The sequence below is a fragment of the Vigna umbellata genome, chromosome 3 (assembly GCF_029865625.1).
Source record: "Vigna umbellata cultivar VRB3 chromosome 3, Vumbellata_1.0, whole genome shotgun sequence".
Classification (NCBI taxonomy): domain Eukaryota; kingdom Viridiplantae; phylum Streptophyta; class Magnoliopsida; order Fabales; family Fabaceae; genus Vigna; species Vigna umbellata.
Window position 1 is genome coordinate 25,921,140 of NC_142167.1, and position 17,441 is coordinate 25,938,580.

Here is a 17,441-nt window from a genome sequence, read left to right on the forward strand (position 1 = left end):
GTAACCGTTATAAAAATATTAATAAAATTTCATTGTTAATCAATTATACCCCAATTTATTTTACATCTAATTCGAATATGTTTAATCTATAAATTAAGTAAATTGAATTCACTTCAATCCATATTTAAAAAATTAAAAAAATTTCAAACCAATTCAACACAAACTAACGAGTGGCTATGATTGATCAACTTCATTATACTTATAATCTTACACCATTCTTGTTCTAGCAAATAGAAACACACTTCACTTCAAAATCATTCACTTATCCAAAACTCCGTTACAATCTTGTGCCATAACATCACTGTACCAACAAAACTACATATTACTACTGCTGGTAACAATAATTTGACAAATCAATAAATAACATTCTAATGGTGTGTGAGAAAAGGAGAATATGATGAATAAATAAATGAATTTAACATTTAATTACTCCTATAAATTTATACCATGTTTTTAGTTCTTTATCAAGAAAAAAAATTCTTTAGAAAACAAAATTAATCTCCTAAATTCTTCTTCCTATATCTTCCACTTAAGTTACACAAGATTTAAGGGTATTCCAAAGTCCCTAAGCAGTGAAACGCAAATATGCAATGCAGTGAAAATTGTTTCCGCTCCGCTCTCCACTGTCAGTGTCATGGTGGAGCTTCCCAAATCCCTCTCTTCCCACAGTCTTCTCAAGCTGCTCAAAGCTCAGAAGTCCCTTCTCTCTGCCCTTAGCCTCTTCGACGACGCCACGCGCCGCCCCGGCTTTGTCCCCTCCTCCGCCGTCTTCCACCACATCCTCCGCCGCCTGGCCACCGACCCCGCCCTCTTCCTCGCCCACGCGCAACGTATTGTCTCCTCCATTCGCTGCCCCTGCCACGAGGAGGTGCCCCTCGTCCTCCTCAAAGCCTACGCCAAATCCCGCATGCCCGACGAAGCCCTGCACGTGTTCCAAACCATGCCGCAAGTGTTCGGGTGCACCCCCACCACACGCTCCTTCAATACCCTCCTCAACGCGTTCGTTGAATCGAACCAATGGGCACGGGCTGAGGGCTTCTTCAAGTACTTTGAATCCGCTCGCGTGTTGCCGAATGTCGAAACCTATAACGTTATCATGAAGGTGTTGTGTAAAAAGCGTGAGTTTGAGAAGGTTAGGGAGTTGCTGACGTGGATGTCGAGTGCGGGGTTGAGCCCTGATAAGGTCACTTACGGTACTTTGATTGGTGCAACGGCGAAGAGTGGAGATTTGGGATTTGCACTTGAAGTGTTCGATGAAATGCGTGAGCACGGGGTGGAACCTGATGTGGTGTGTTATAACATGATCATTGATGGGTTTTTCAAAAGTGGGAATTTTCTGAAGGCGAGTGAAATGTGGGAGAGGTTGTTGAGGGAAGAGTCGGTGTTTCCCAGTGTGGTGAGTTATAACGTCATGATTAGTGGCTTGTGTAAGTGTGGTAGGTTTGGTGAGGGTTTGGAGATATGGGAGCGGATGAAGAGGAATGACAGGAGGCATGATTTGTTTACGTATAGTACTTTGATACATGGGTTGAGTGAAGGGGGGGATTTGGATGGAGCTAGAAGGGTTTACGAGGAGATGGTTGGACGAGGTGTTAGGCCTGATGTTGTTACGTGTAATGCAATGCTTAATGGGTTGTGTAAGGCGGGGAAGGTTAAGGAATGTTTTGAATTGTGGGAGGAGATGGGGAACTGGGGTCTGCGGAACGTGAGAAGTTATAACATATTTCTGAAGGGGTTGTTTGAGAATGAGAAGGTGGAGGAGGCCATGTCGATGTGGGGTGGTTTGTCGAAGGCGGATTCTGCTACGTTTAGTGTGGTGATTCATGGTTTGTGTAGGAATGGGCATGTGAATTGGGCTTTGCGGGTGTTGGAAGAGGCTGAACAGAAGGGAGGTGATGTGGATGTGGATGCTTTTACTTACTCGTCAATGATAAACGCTTTGTGCAAAGAAGGGAGATTAGATGAGGTAAGTGGAGTCGTAGAACTTATGAATAAGCGTGGCTGTAAATTGAACCTCCATGTTTGTAATGTGCTTATTGATGGGTTTGTTAAACATTCGAGACTTGATAGTGCTGTTAAAGCTTTTGGGGAAATGGGCAGCAAAGGTTGCCCACCAAATGTTGTGTCCTATAATATTCTTATAAATGGATTACTGAGAGCTGGAAGATTTCGTGAGGCTTCTGATTATGTTAATGAAATGTTGCAAAAAGGGTGGAAACCAGATATTATCACATATAGTATGTTGATAGATAGTCTTTATGAGAACAGGATGGGGGAGGCAGCCGTTAGGTTGTGGCATCAGTTTCTTAACACAGGGCATATGCCTGATATTACTATGTACAACATTGTCATTCATAGACTTTGTTGTTCTGGGAAAGTGGAAGATGCTCTGCAGCTTTATTTAACGATGAGGCAGAGGAAATGTATTAGCCTTGTGACTTACAATACCATTATGGAGGGTTTTTACAAAGTTGGAAACTGCAGAATGGCATCAATGACTTGGGATCAAATCTCAGCAGATGGGCTACAGCCCGACATCATCTCGTATAATATTACTCTTAAGGGGCTCTGTTCTTGTGGTAGAGTAACAGATGCAATTGAGGTTCTAAATGATGCTTTGGCGCATGGTGTTCTGCCAACGGCCATTACCTGGAACATATTAGTTAGAGCATTGATATTTTTCTGATGTGGACTAATTTTTTAATATAATTTTTTCAGTATTTTTCCACTAGTTGACAACATCAGCTACAAGCCTACTAGTATTATACTAAAACACAAGTATTTTACTGGTCTCACAGGAAATGGGATTCCGGAGATGTTTAGGTATGCGACCAAGCAGCATTTTTGAGCATGCTTGTCATATTACGCTTCCAGATAGCGCTTTGAAGGAAATTTAACGGCCCTGGGCAAACAGCTGCTGGCGATGGACTACATCTAATACACAGGCACATTACGGTATTAGGTACTTGGGTGCAATGCAGCTTGTCTCTAGGATGCCTAAATTTTGGAGTTGACTGAACAGAAAAGGGTAATTTGTTTGGATTTTTGGGATATTTATCTGCCTCAGGCCTTATTGGGAATTTCAGGCAGCAATTACTATACTTTTCTAATTGATTAGCCATGCTGTTAAGCTGTACAGAAATTAGTAACATTTTGTAGTTATTAGTTCTCGTTAATTGTTTATATGACAGGAGATACAGAGATACAAGTTAGCTTCCAAATGTACATTTCTAAAAGCTAGGATGATGATAAAAGTATGTTTTTCTGTTTTAACAAAAGATATGAAAGAAAAGCATCGCACGGTAACCCAGTTGCCCAGATTTTGGTGATTGTAGTTATATAACCAATATCTGTTGTTGTTGATGCCAAAACAAAGCTGCATGATGTTATCAGGCCCAAGTTATAAGCTTCCACCTGGGTTTATTGCTCATGCAATATCCTTTAATAATTGTATTTCCCAGAAACTCGCAGTCAATCTCAGTAAAAAATTGAACTTCAGTTCTTTTTCTCTTCAGTATTGGCCTTTCTTATTTTTCCAGTTTCTGATGACATCGACTGTTCATAGATGAGCTGAGAAACTAAAGCCAGAACAATAGCTCCAAGAACTGCTTCCTTCCTCCAATCAGTTGATGGTGAGGCAATAGAATCAACTATTGCAAAGGTAAGAAGGCCAATAAAGAAGAGGTAAATGCCTTTTCTTGTTCTGCTACCAGCTTTTTCTCTGGTTACATTTTTTATTTTTTCCGCCTCCTCTTTAGCTTTTGCTATGTCAACAGGTGCTTTCTTTCTAAGGTTCTTAAAGAATAGCCCTTCGTTTCTTCCATCCTCCATTTGAACTTCAAATTCATGCAGTTCCTTTTCGCGCTCCTTAATCTCTTGTCTGAAGAGTTCTGCAGATTCCTCAAACTCTACCTTCTGGCTCTCTATGTTTGCTGTTATCTGCCGAACACAAATGAACACAAGAAGAGGTCATTACTAAAACACCTTTCGCATGTAGATTTTTCTTCATCCTTGCTTGATGATTGATCGGTTAGTGTATTTGGCACAAGAGACACAGTTTTGCCAAACCATTGTTTAAGCCTTTTCCTAACCAAAACAAAATACAAAATTTCAATAAATAGTTAACTCAAAAGTTGAAGCGTACTCTGGCACTAGCTTCATCTAATTCTTGGAGGGCATCTTCTCCAATCTTGTCAAACTCAGCCTTGGCTTCTTCACCAAATTTGGCTAAATATGCAGATCTATCGTCTAGATAATTTGTGAGTCGGACTTTTTGAGTTTGAAGAATGGCAATTTGTGCTAGCAGTTCTTGTTTACGTATATCTCCTGGTTGGGGAGCTTGAGAATCAGATTCATTGGACTTGCAGAGACATATAGTATAACCTTTTGTGTTGAGGATTCTGCTGCTGTGGATATTATACTTGATATTGGTAGGAGTGGAAGGATGAATGAATTTGAGGGCAATCATCTTTTCATGACAGTGGAAGCATGTGTTTGCATTGTATGGGTTGGAAAACAATCAAGGGAACCAAGGGAGAAAGGGGGCTCTTCAGGACCAGAATTTTAGTTGCGCAGGCTTCCAGTATTTTGGACCTCTTGTTTTCTGGACATTATCTGTACAAGGGGAAGGAGACATTTTTATTAGAAAGATAGAACTATGTTAGTACTTTATCGCACGGTTCAAATTACGGATGTTGTGCACAATCCAAATCAGACTTATGAGCCAAAAAAAATGTATATTTTAATTGAATTTATTTTATATTCTTATTCATGTTTCATTATTTTAAATCCAAATTTAAAAATCAATTTATTTCAATTTAGATTGAACCAATATGAATGAACATATGATTTCAGTAATTATAATACTATTCACACTTGTTTAAGTAAATGTTCGTTAAAGTTTTCCTCTTTACTCTTATATTGTAAATTGTATTACTTTTATTTTTGTTATAAGGCACACCATTGAAGTCCAAAAACGAGGTAAATTATTTAATTTCATTAAAATATTGAAAGATGGTAAATTATTTAGTAAAGGAAAGTAGGCAAAATAAAATCTTTGAAAGAGTAAAGTGTCTTATACAAATGATCATCCATAATTTTTAAATGATATATACAGAGGATTAAATATGTTTTTTTGTCACTTAACTATCAAGCGGTTTTGGGTTTCATTCTTCTTTCAAATTTTGTTTCACTTTGATCTTTTTTGTTAAGGAAACTATAATATTTAGTCCTCCAAAATCAATGACGTTAAATTTTCAGTGAACTGACTAACAGTGTGCCACGTTGTTAGCCATGTTTCATGCCACGTTAGAAATTAAAACTCCGAAATTCAAGTGAAAATACCATGGCTAACGGCCCTCCTCCATCTCTTTACCTCGACCTCCATCTCCCACGCCACCACCTCCTCCCCGCTGATAACAGTTGAATTCACCGTTATTTGATACTTAATTTTGATACTAAAAACACCATTTTTGACTTAGAAACTAGCTTGAAATCGTAGTTTTGTGTGAATAAGAGAGTTGAAGGTGAATTTAATGATATTATGTTAGATTTCCTTGTTTTCAACAGGAATTGAGATGATTTGGAAGAAGAGTTGAAGTAGTAAGGAGTTGGAACTCAGGAAGAGCAAAAAAAGCATCAGAAAGGAGGAACGCAGCAACGCTGAGCGTCATTTCAGGGGCCTTCAGCGCCGGATTACACTGTCTTCCGCTTGGATGCCCTTTTTCTGGAGCCCTCATCGCAGGAAGTCCCTGTCTCGCGCCTAGGCACCCTTTTTGGGGCTCTGAGCGCCAGTTTCTTGAGTCGCACCACGCCTGCTTGCCTTATGAGATGACCCTGAGCGTCATATGATCTCGTATGCCGCCCGGGCGCCCTAAGTTGGGCGCTGAGCGCTAGTTTCGTGGGCTTGGACCCGTTTTCTGTTATTTTTATGTTCTATTTAAGGACTTGGGCGTCCTAGGGTTCACATCTTTGGACGAAATAGGCACAGAAGCACACTCTTTGATCCCTCGGAGGCAGATTTGGATGCGGAAGCTCCTATCTTCAACTTCTAGGTTTTATCTTTCATTCTTTTTCCATTATTCATCTAGTTCCATCATGTCAATGGTGAACTAAACTCTATTTGTTGTTGGGGAAGGATGTAAACCTTTATAAACTCTCATGTATTGAATTGATTCTTGATTATATATGCTTCTTTCATTAATTGTTAGGGTAATTCTTCTTCGCTCATTGCTTGCTTTGTTTAACTCATTCATTAGCATGATGTATGATTTGCATGAGTATCAGAAGGTATCTTACAATTCAGGTTTTGGAGAATTATTCCCAGAAGCAATATTGCTCAGGAATGGGGGTTTGAGTTCTGGTTGTCTTAAGCTTCTGTTCGTAAGAATCAATTATTAGGGATGACGAAAGATGTTATGATCTATAATTAAGGATAAGCTTTCTTCGCCGAGGAATCGGGTTTTAAGTATTTTAGATAGTGACATTGACATTATTGAAGAAGTAGAATTCGTATATACAAGAGAGCAAAATAGGTGAAATCTAACCCCAACAACATATTCATCCCATAAAATCAAATTCGTTCATCTCTGCACTTTTGTCCAATTGATCAAGTTGCATGCATATTTACTTTTCTGTATTTGCATTTTACACCAAAAGAGTTTGTTTTCAAGTCTTATTTAATCAAGAAATCACATAATTGTTTAGGCCGTGAGTCCTTTGGAAAACAATACTTAGTCTTACCATGTTTATTACTTGATACGATTCAGTACACTTGCCGGATTTTTAACACCCGCCTTCCACCTTGGCCCCATCGTCCTCTATCGCCCTCCATCTCCTTTCGGGAAAGCCTCTCATCCTCGTTCTCCCCGTCTACAACGGCCCAATGGGTCACACCTCTTAGCACCATCTCTGTTATCCTCACCTTCCTATCCAAATCTTTGAGATTTGTTCCATGGTACACTGGAACAGTACCAAGACTCACACCCAAACCCAAATAACTCATTTTTCATTCTTAGATCAACACTCTAGTACAAGAAGAGAAATAGTAAGACAAAACAAAAGTGAACAGTACCTCTCCAAGAATACATAGAAAATATGAGAAAGATGAAAGGAAGAGAACTACATTACGGGAGACAGGATTTGACTTCAATGAGGTAGCTATAGACAGGGGGAGGGCCCGGATAACCTTTTCTATTAGAATAAGGAAGGGAATCGCTTTGATTGCTTGCGGCAGCTTATCGATGCTCGTTAGCGGTGAAGTACCTTAAACCAGAAGTCTCAAAAGCGGGCCTACGAGAGAAATGAACTTTACATACTGATATCGTATACCGAGGGGAAGGCCTAATTGTACCACTCCCCCTTACCTTCCGCTTGAACTGATAGAAGTTGGCTTGAGTTGAGCATCTCTTACAAAAAAGGTGCCCTAGTCGCCTCGGTGGAATGCATTGAAGAAAGGAATCCACTCTAAACCCTCTTTTTTATTGGGGAGGAATGAAATGCTACCAATCTAAGAGGGCCTTGTTGGAAGAAAGGGATAAGGTTTGCATCGTCGCTAGCGAATTCCGTCCAGTAATGGAAGTAAAGAGGTGGTAACGCTAGCTTCAAGACTGCAACATCTGGTCATAGCCAAGCCATTGTCACTTAGCGCATACGGGAGCTGAAGCAGCAGGAATTGGTCAACGAGTAGGAAGACTTGGAAAAAGGTGGCTAACACTAATATGCCTATCAACTACTATGGTGGTCATCATCGCTATGGCATGCACTGTGGCATGTTCTATGGTGCCTAGCCTATGCTGCTGGCCAACTACAGATCGATAGTGAGATTATGATGGAGATAGGTTTTGACTTCAATCTAATTGCAATTTCATTTTTATAAATTCACAAAAGACGAAAGGCGGAGAACTACATGCTGGTGATTTCTTCACTCAAGTCAAGACTGATTTATCATGCTGGTGATTTTTATAAACATTCTTAGGGTTCTACGATGCGATTTCTAGATTAGGGTTCTGTGATTTCTACAATTTTTGCGATCACAATTAGAGTTCTACGATTTATGCAATCGCAATTAAGGTTCTATGATTTCTAGATTTCTCTACTTCTTGGTTGCTTCTGGTTTGTGATTTTGTGTTCTCTCCAGGTTTTTACTCATGGAGGAGATTGTAGGTTTTCGCTCATGGAGGAGATGACGGTCATCTTGTCTCGCAAGTTGCTTTCTCTGTGTTGATGAGAAGAAGAGGATGAAGTTGATTGAGCGTCAAACACAAACCTCTGTGTACACATGGCATGAAACATGGCATACCGTTAGCCAACTCACTAAAAATTTAACGCAGTTAGTTTTAGAGAACTAAATATTATAGTTTCCTTAAGGAGAAGGATAAAAGTGAAGCAAAGTTTGGAAGTGGGACGAAATCCAAAAAGTGTTTGATAGTTGAGGGATGGTCTTTATGGTCTTTATAATATTTTAAAACGATTTTAATTCTTCATAAATAAAGTTTATATAACATGACACAACTTTATTTCATTTCATTCAAAAATCGTCATAACATGACATGATTTTTGTTTATTTCATTCCATAATTGAAATTGTTTATAGCTACAATGATTTCACTTTTAGATAATATTTTATAGAAGTCGTCAATACTTAACACAAATTTTTCTATAATACAAGTTTATTTATAATAGAGTCGTTTCTGTTTGACACGACTTCTTTTTTATAAAGTCGTACCATACGAAATTCTCTTAAAACTTTTCAGAACCATTAAATTTAGCTTTTAGTGGAAGTCAGGTGTAGATATAAGGGTTTAGAAAGTTCAGAAAGTGAAAGACAGGTGTGTGTAGCTGGTTGGTCGATCGGTTTTTTATGGTAGTATATAAGCAAAATTTTCAAATGTTGAGCCACTTTTGCATGCACCTCTTCTCTCTAAATTTCTGAGTTTCTCTTCCTTCTCTCTACAATCCTCCTTCTTCTCTCTAAAAATCCTCACTTTCTCCTTATTTTGATCATCATCTAGGCCGTGTTTGAGTTCTTCCTTGGTGACAAGAGTTTCTTTTCCATCAATCTAGTTGATGTGTGAAGTGGTGGGTTGCTTTAGAAGTGGTTGCTGGTTATTCAAAGTGGTGGAAGCTTAGGAAGTGCCTAATTTATACAAGTTAAGGGAAGCTATAGTGATTTAATTATATTTTTCTGTGTTTGGAATTGATGTGTGTACGCTTGCATGTATGAATAATGGTAGGTTTGATTGAATTGTATTCAATTTATGTGTTTGGCCAAGACATGCGAACTGGGTTGGAATTTTCTCTTGTAGAACGTTCGGTCAGTTCTGTTTAGGAAGAGAGTATGTGAAAATGTGAGTGGTGAGCAGTGTGTAATAGGTTCAGTGGAATAGGTTTAAAATAAATTAGAAATCAAGTTTGGAAGTTTTAGAAATTAAGGAAAAATATCTTGTTTTGGTTTAAGGAGTATTATTCAGAGTTTTGGTTGTTGACCGTTCGGCGATGTTACGTACTCAGTCCTTAACTGGGTTCGGTCTATTAGAGGTATTATCTATGTATGATCGTTTGGTCTAATCACAGTGTTCTAATATTAACCTAGTGTTCGATCCGGATTGAGTATCCAATAATCTCTAAGTACTTGGTCGAATATAGTGTTCGGTATAAGTTTTTAAGAGTTTTGGTTTGAGCTATGAGGGTACGGTTTAATGTTTTTCGGTTTGGGCTAAGTTTCTAGTAGTTGGTTTCTATAGTGGTCAGTCTATAATAGCGTTCGGTCAATTGTTTCTATTTTGTCTCTTATGAACCGTTCAGTACTCTCGGTTGGGTAGTGTGAAGGTGTTCGGTCTCCAACGTTCATATATTCTCCTTATTCTGTGAATGAAATTATAATTGATGAATGATAGATTATGTTAAACATGAGAATGTTGGACTTCTGAATATTTTGGAAGAGAATTCCAAGGCGGAATGTCTCGTGTATGGTTATTCATCCTAAAATTCTATGAGTATCATTCTCACAGAGAGAGGTATATCATTTGTGCGAATAGCAGGAGGTCCTACCACCTCAGGGTGCCGAGGTAGGCATCATGGGATTAACCTTGGGTAGTAGCTTGATTGGTATCAGCTGTTACACTACCACAAGTGCAAGGACGACTGTAGCTACATATTCATACAATCTGGATGGTCAAGCTATAGTGTTCAGTTTATATACGTAGATGAATGGTGGTGTTCGATCTGTTTGTGATTAATTGTATTCAATGTTTGTATGATGTACTGTTCATTTTCATATGTATTGAACTTGTATGAATTGTGTATATGTACTTATAATTAAATTACATTGGCTTATGTTAGGACCGTGATAACAGTTGAAAAACTGTTATTTTTATGATTAAAATTGACACTAAAAGCAACCTTTACACTTAGAAACTAGCTTGAAATCATGTTTTTCTTTATATTTTTGGAAATAAGAGAGCTGGACAGGTTTATGCTTGATTTCAGTGTTTTTGTGCAGGTTTTAAGGTGAATTTGGTGAAAGAAGTGAAGAAGGAGAGAGATGAAATCAGAAAAGACAATAAAAAGTGCAAAAGGAGAAGCCGAAGTCATTGCTCAGCGGCAGTTTACCGCTGAGCGGCACTCAGGAGCTTGCGGGAGGTCCGCTGAGGGGCAAAATGGCCGCTGAGGGGAGCAAACAAGTCACGCACTCACCGCTGAGCGGTATTTTACCGCTGAGTGGCACTTTAATGGGCTTGGATTTGACTTTTTGTAATTTACGAATGATATATAAGCTTTAGGGTTTCCTAGGGTTAGGCATCTCTGGCTGGAACGAAGCAAACACTCTCTCTTCCACCCCTTTGAAGGAGGATCTTGGATGCTGAGGCTTCCTTTTCACCTTTTTAGGGTTTATTCTTTCATTCTTTCATTGTAATTCATCTAGGTTCACCATGAATATGGTGAACTAAACTCTGTATGTTTGTTGGGGAATCAATGTAATCTTGTGAAACTCTCATATATGAAATCTGTTTTTACATCTTTTAATTAAGACTTATGCTTTCTTTCATCATTAGTTAGGGTTTTTCCTCTTTGCTTAATGTTTGCATTGTTTAACTCATTCGATGCATGATTATTGGTTTTGTCGATATGGGCACGTACGGGGAAGTCTAGATCCGGGGAATTTCTCCCAATATGATATTGGTTGTCGTTAAGCTCCTGCACTTATGAACTGATCATTAGGAATGCTAGGAATTGTATGAACTCGTGATTAGGGAGAAGCCTTCTAGAAAGGTACTTTAGAGAGTGACATTAACAATGATGATTTGAATGTTGAATTCCTAAAATATATGAGAGTGGATAAGATGAAATTGACCCCCAACAACATATTCATATCTATATTTCATTGAAAGTGTTTATCTTTTGCTTTTTGCCATTGATCAAAATTCATGCATACATGTTTATTTTCTGTCTTGCATATTAAACCCCAAATATTTCGTTTGTAAGTCTTAGTTAATCAAGAAACCACATAACTAAACTAGGCCGTGAGTCCTTTGGGAAGAACGATACTTGGTCTAACCAAGTTTATTACTTGAACGATTCGGTCATACTTGCCGATTGAAAACAAGTTTGTGACATCATAATTTGGTGTTCATAAATTTGTCCATCAAGTTTTTGGCGCCGTTGCCGGGGACTCGTGGTTTAACTGGTTAATTTGTGTGATTATTGATTATCTTTGACTTATTTTTTTTTTATTTTTTAATTTAAATTTCGAATTTTTTTATTTTATTTTATTTTCTGCTTTTATTTTTTAGTTTGTATTTTATTGGATTTTATTTTATTTTTCTGTTTTTCTGTTTTTCTGTTTTCTGTTTTTATTTTTTGAATCTTATATCTTCTCTTATATCTTTTTGTGCTAACCAAATCTTTTCTAGGGTTTTGTGTTCTTGTGTATGCAGGAGGCAATTCGAACTAGGAGCAAGAAAACAACAGAACCTCTGCTTGAAGGATTAGAAGACAGTAGACGGAGGAGAAGAATCAGAACATCTAGAGAACTTTTCCCTCCTCCGGAAACTCTGTTGCAACCATCACCACAAGGTTCTGACAATAGCACAGAAAATATGGAGAATAATAATATCAGAAGAACTCTTGCTGATTACACCAATATAGCTGGACCTCAACACTTTAACAGCATAGCTAGACCTAGAGTCAATGCAGCCAATATGGAGGTCAAACCAGCACTGATCCAACTGGTGAAGAGTAATCAATTTAATGGGTTATCTCATGAAAGCCCATATGAGCACCTTACTACATTTAATGAAATTTGCAACACAGTGAAAATCAATGGGGTGTCAGACGAAGCAATCAAACTTAGTTTGTTTCCTTTCTCATTGGGAGGCAATGCTAAGCTTTGGTTGAACTCTTTTCCAGAAGGAAGTTTCACAGAGTGGGAAGCAGTGGTAACAAAGTTTTTGAACAAGTACTTTCCACAATCAAAGGTGACAAAAGGCAAGCAAGAGATATCTTCATTTAAGCAGGGCATGGAAGAATCACTGGGGCATGCATGGGATAGATACAAAAGTCTGCTAAGAAAAACACCCACGCATGGCTTTGAAGAACAGGAAGTAGTCTTAACTTTCCTTGGAGGGCTTGGTTCACAAACCAAGATGATGCTTGATGCCTCAGCAGGAGGCAATATTAAATGGAAAACTCCAGAGGAAGCTATAGAAATCATTGACAACATGGCTACTAGTGATAATGAGCTCAACAGTGAAAGAGGAGCTCCTATGCAACAAAAAGGGGTTCTCCAATTACAGACACATGATGCCTTGCTAGCTCAAAATAAAATTCTAACTCAACAGCTGGAGACTCTGACTAAAACTCTTGCACAATTACCTAAAGAGTTGAAAACTGCTGCCCAGGTACAAACCCAGTTGTGCGAATTATGTGGAGGTGATCATATCAATGGTCAATGTGCTTTTCCAGTGGAAGCCTTGGAGGATGTTAATTTCATGGCTAATCAATTTCCATACCGTCAAGGGAATTACAATCAAGGGTGGAAACCACATCCAAGCATTGGTCAAGGACAAACTGGGCAAGCAAATCAATATAATAAGCAGCAGCAGCAACCAACCTTTTGGCAACAGTTATCTATGCTTAATGAAAGATCAACAAGGTTGGAAGAAACTCTTCAGCAATTCATACAGAAAACCGAATCTTCTCAAAAGAGCACTGAAGCTGCTATAAAGAATTTGGAGATTCAAATGGGTCAGATTACCAAGCAATTGGAAGAAAGGCCAAATAGAAATTTTGGGGCTAATACTGAGGTTAACCCTAGAGAAGAGTGCAAAGTGGTAAAGAGTGTGAATGAAGAGATAATTGAGTTAGAAGAAGGAGAAACAGAAGAAAGAAGAGAAATAGAGAGCAAAAACAATTTTCCTTTTCCAATAAATCAAGAGAAACCAATGGACTTCACAGAATTATTCAAAATGGTGGATAATGAAGCTCCTTGGGAACAGATTCTACAGAAAATTGCAGTTTACACAAAATCTGATGAAGAAATCTCTACAAAGAAGAGACGTAGAGATGATGAGGTAAAAGAGTGTATAACTGTTAAAAAAGAGTCATTCCCTCCTAAAGCATCAGATCCAGGCAGTTTTTCTATCCCTTGTACTATAGGGAAGAAAAAGGTAAAGAAAGCTCTTCTTGATTTAGGTTCAAGTGTTAACTTGATACCTTATTCTTTACTGGAGCAAATCGGCAATGTTAAAATGAAACCTGCAAAGGTTAAAATAGTAATGGCCGATGGATCTTCAAAGGAGCCATGTGGGATTGTAGAGGACATTATAGTTTGTGTTGGCAAACTTCAGTTCTTGGCAGACTTTGTGGTGATGAAGATGGAGACCGAGAAGATACCTATCATACTTGGAAGACCGTTTATGAAAACGGCCAGGGCTATCATAGATGTAAATGAAGGGATAGTGGTGCTCCAGGATAGAGAGGAGAGAGTGGTGGTAGATGTTTTCAAAGATGAGATGCAAGCAAAGGAGGAAGAAGCTAGTTATAAAGCTGCATTTCGAGATGCACCCATGACTAGCCGTAAAGAAGAAAATCTTGAGGTTTCAGGTAACCATTGTTTGTTGTTTCAGGTACCCCAGGAAGAAGAGATTGGAAGAGGAGAAGAAATTCCTAGAGACTGGAAGAAAAGAAGACTCCAACTTGGCACACCTGTTAGAATCAAGAACAAGTTGTGGGTTGTAAAGGGCTTTAAAGAGAAGGAGATGATAGAGATAGAGTCTCCATATTCTAGAAGAACCAAAACAGTTCAAAGGAAACAGCTGAGGAGTTGGTGGAATGACAACATCAACTATAAAGAAGATGGAACTTGAACTTTATTGGGTCAAGCTAATGACATTAAAAGAGCGCTTGCTGGGAGGCAACCCAGTGAATTTAAAAACTTTTGATTTGGTTTTGTAATTTTTAACTTGTGAACATTATTTTTGTATTTATTTTGTTGGATATAGTATCTACTGAAGGATACAATGGCTGTAACACCTACTGATGGGTGTTGGTAAGAAAATTTTGCACCTACTGAAGGGTGTTGGTGGATTTTGGGTCAGGCTCGTGACGTTAAACAAGCGCTACCTGGGAGGCAACCCAATTGATTGAATATTTTTGTTGATTTATTTTAGTTAGGGTTTGCATAAGCATTTTTGAACATTGAATTGCAGGGAGCCAGTGAGGGGCATGTCTAGGAGGCACGTAGGTTAAGAAAAGAAGGAGAAGAACACATCACGAAAGTGCCGCTGAGCGGTACTTTACCGCTGAGCGGTACTCTCGCAGATTGGGTTTTAGTTCCCCTTAGCGGGACCCGAGCCCATTAGGGTATTTTTAAACCCTAAGCTGCGTATTCTTTCACACTTTCAGATTTTTCTCTGCACAAACACTCCCACATACCTTCTCCAAGGTTTTCCACATCTTTTCACTCTTCCCTCTTAAGAAAATTTCTCTTCTACTCACTTTTTCACTAGTGTGTCATCAAAGTTTGGGGTTGGAAGAGAGCATTCTAGCTTGGAAGCATTCTCATTGCATCTAGTATCTCCACCCAAGTAAGTAAAATGCATTTTGTTCATTCTTGGGTTTTGATTTTGAATATGATGGTCAAAGCATGAAGATTTAGGGGTTTTGATTTCTTGGCATGATTTGATGATATATTTGATGTTTGAACCGATTAAACTGCATGATTATGAACTGGAAAACTGAAAATTGCATTTGGGTGGAGTTAGGAAAGCTTTAAAATAGGTTTTTCAAAAATCTGCAGAGTTACCGCTGAGGGGTAAACTGCCGCTGAGCGGCACTCTGCCAGATTTGATTTTTCTGGTTTTGTGTGATCTGGAATGTGGTACTGGTGGCGCTGAGGGGGAATTCTGGCCCTCAGCGGTGGTTTAGCTTTGAAAGGAGTTGTGTTCTGTGTTTTACTAATGATTAACATCATGTTCTGTGGTTTTGTTTGTGTTTTGAATGTAGGAATGACATCCTCATCAGGAAAAAGATTGAAAACCATGGCAACTAAGAGAAAGGAAAAGGAACCAGAGCAACCCCAATCTAGTAGGTTCCTCTCTAGAAAACATGAGAAGCACTTTAGGGTGGTTCAGGACAGGAGACTTCTGATGGAGAGAAAGGTTGGAATGATACCTAACTTTGCTCCTCAGTTTGGAGAGCAAGTGTTAGGGAATGATTGGGGAAAGCTAGCCACTTATCCTGCACCTGCCAACATAGCTGTGGTAAAGGAATTTTACACCAATGCAAAGAAGATTGGTGATTATCCAGCTGAGAATTATTTGGGCTATGTCAGAGGCCATGCTATCAGGTATGATCCTGATTCAATTAATAACTTTCTGGACACTGTATGGGCTGGTGAGCAGTGCCAGTTTGCTCTTTGCATGGAGGAAGGTGCTGATTATGAGGATGTGGAGAGAGTATTGTGTATACCTGGAGGACACTTCCAAAGGAATCGATCTGGCTCAGTGGTTAACATTAGGAGGACAGATTTGACTCCTCTTGCAAAGTATTGGATGGCGTTTTCTCATGCCAACATTCAGCCATGTTCACATGTGTCAGATATTACTCTCAGCAGGGCATTCTTCATCTACTGTGCTATCAGAAACTTGAATGTTAATATTGGGCAGGTGATAGCTGATGAGATTAGTGTGTGCGCCAATACTTCAAACAACAAAGCACCACTAGGACATCCTTCTTTGATCACGCACCTTTGCAAGATAGCTGGGGTGGACACTTCTGCTCCACCTTTTGAGAGGCCAAGAAAAGCTATTGATGAGGCCTACTATAGACAGTACTGTGGAGGTGATGATGCAGCTCAGCCAGTTCCACCACGCCGTGCTCGTAGAGAGAGAGGGCCAGCACAGAGCCAGACATCTGCTGAGACACATGAAGCAGAGCCATTCCAGATGAGGGACATGTATATGTCTCTTATAGGGGCTCAGTTGCAGTCCATTCACAGAGGGCAGGTGGCCACTGCTGAGATGATTGTGGGGATGTATGATACACCTCCAGCCCACAGGTGGACTATGGATGAATTCCATAATGTGGTAGCTTGGCCAGAGGAGCCAGTGCATGGAGGAGGAGCTGGAGCAGCTGAAGCTTCGGCTAGAGAGATGGAAGAAGATGAAGCTGATGATGATGATGCATTTGAAGATGCTGAAGATGAGGAAGAAGAAGAAGATACAGAGGATAGCTCAGACTGATGAGGAGCTGAGATAGCATTTACTGATAAATGCTATCATGTGCTTATGTTTTGTGGTTTAAGTTTTCTGAACTTATTTGTTTTTGTTTTTAGATTAGGGTTTGATGTACTCTATTTGAAACCTGGTTTCTTGTGATGGTTTGCTATTAACTGTGATTGTGTGATAAGTAATGCTGAATGATGCTTATGATTGATTGATATTGAGATGATGTGCACATTAAAATGCTTATATAGGTGATTCACAAGCTTTGTGAACAAATGCATGATATCATGATTGTGATTGTGAAATTAAGCAGGATGTGTATGTCAAATGTGAATGAGCTTATATGTGAGATTTTGAGCTCCAGAGTTGTTATTGTTGAATGCTATTACTTTGAAAGCATGAATGATTTTTGCCCAGGTTTTCTATGATTGAATCAATTGCTTGTTTTGCATCATATGATCAAGGCCGTTTGTTGGGAACCTTTTTATTGGCCAAATTTATAAAAATCAGCCCACTAAAAAAAAGAACACTTTGTGTTCTATCCTTTGAACCCTTAGCTTTGAATATACACTGAAAACCCTTGATTGAAAATCTTTACCTTGAGTTAAGTAGAAGATCTTGTGTGGTATTGTTAAATGTTCAAGTTTGGGGTTGTTGGGAAAACATGAAAAGCATTGAGCTAAGAGCTAAAAAGTAAGAATATGCAAAGAAAAAGAAA

General features: G+C 38.9%; 2 protein-coding genes across 3 annotated transcripts; one reads left to right on the forward strand and one right to left on the reverse strand.

The window, feature by feature from the left end:
• Positions 1 to 401: 401 nt before the first annotated feature.
• Positions 402 to 3,679, forward strand: LOC124822909 (Pentatricopeptide repeat (PPR) superfamily protein). Of its 2 annotated transcripts, none has more exons than XM_088109743.1 (3): positions 402 to 1,966; positions 2,799 to 3,028; positions 3,566 to 3,679. In XM_088109743.1, the coding sequence occupies exons 1-2, from the start codon at positions 635 to 637 to the stop codon at positions 2,895 to 2,897; spliced, it is 1,431 nt and encodes a 476-aa protein (XP_087965869.1). In that variant the 5' UTR covers positions 402 to 634; the 3' UTR covers positions 2,898 to 3,028; positions 3,566 to 3,679. The 2 variants fall into 2 exon arrangements, with proteins under 2 accessions (XP_087965869.1, XP_087965870.1); XM_088109744.1 differs by having other exon boundaries at positions 410 to 2,662.
• LOC124822911 (uncharacterized) lies at positions 3,202 to 4,781 on the reverse strand. The gene is made up of 2 exons (XM_047295008.2): positions 4,145 to 4,781; positions 3,202 to 3,939 (listed from the first exon to the last, which is right to left on the reverse strand). Exons 1-2 carry the CDS (start codon positions 4,466 to 4,468, stop codon positions 3,496 to 3,498), a joined length of 768 nt encoding a protein of 255 aa, XP_047150964.1. The 5' UTR covers positions 4,469 to 4,781; the 3' UTR covers positions 3,202 to 3,495.
• Between the last annotated feature and the right edge of the window lie 12,660 nt (positions 4,782 to 17,441).

Excerpts from the sequence above, each read along its gene's own strand:
- LOC124822911 (XM_047295008.2), bottom strand. The coding sequence starts at position 4,468 with ATGATTGCCCTCAAATTCATTCATCCTTCCACTCCTACCAATATCAAG. Across the intron at positions 3,940-4,144 it reads TAGATGAAGCTAGTGCCAGA|ATAACAGCAAACATAGAGAG; the intron begins GTACGCTTCAAC and ends TGTGTTCGGCAG.
- LOC124822909 (XM_088109744.1), top strand. The coding sequence starts at position 635 with ATGGTGGAGCTTCCCAAATCCCTCTCTTCCCACAGTCTTCTCAAGCTG. Across the intron at positions 2,663-2,798 it reads CCATTACCTGGAACATATTA|GAAATGGGATTCCGGAGATG; the intron begins GTTAGAGCATTG and ends CTGGTCTCACAG.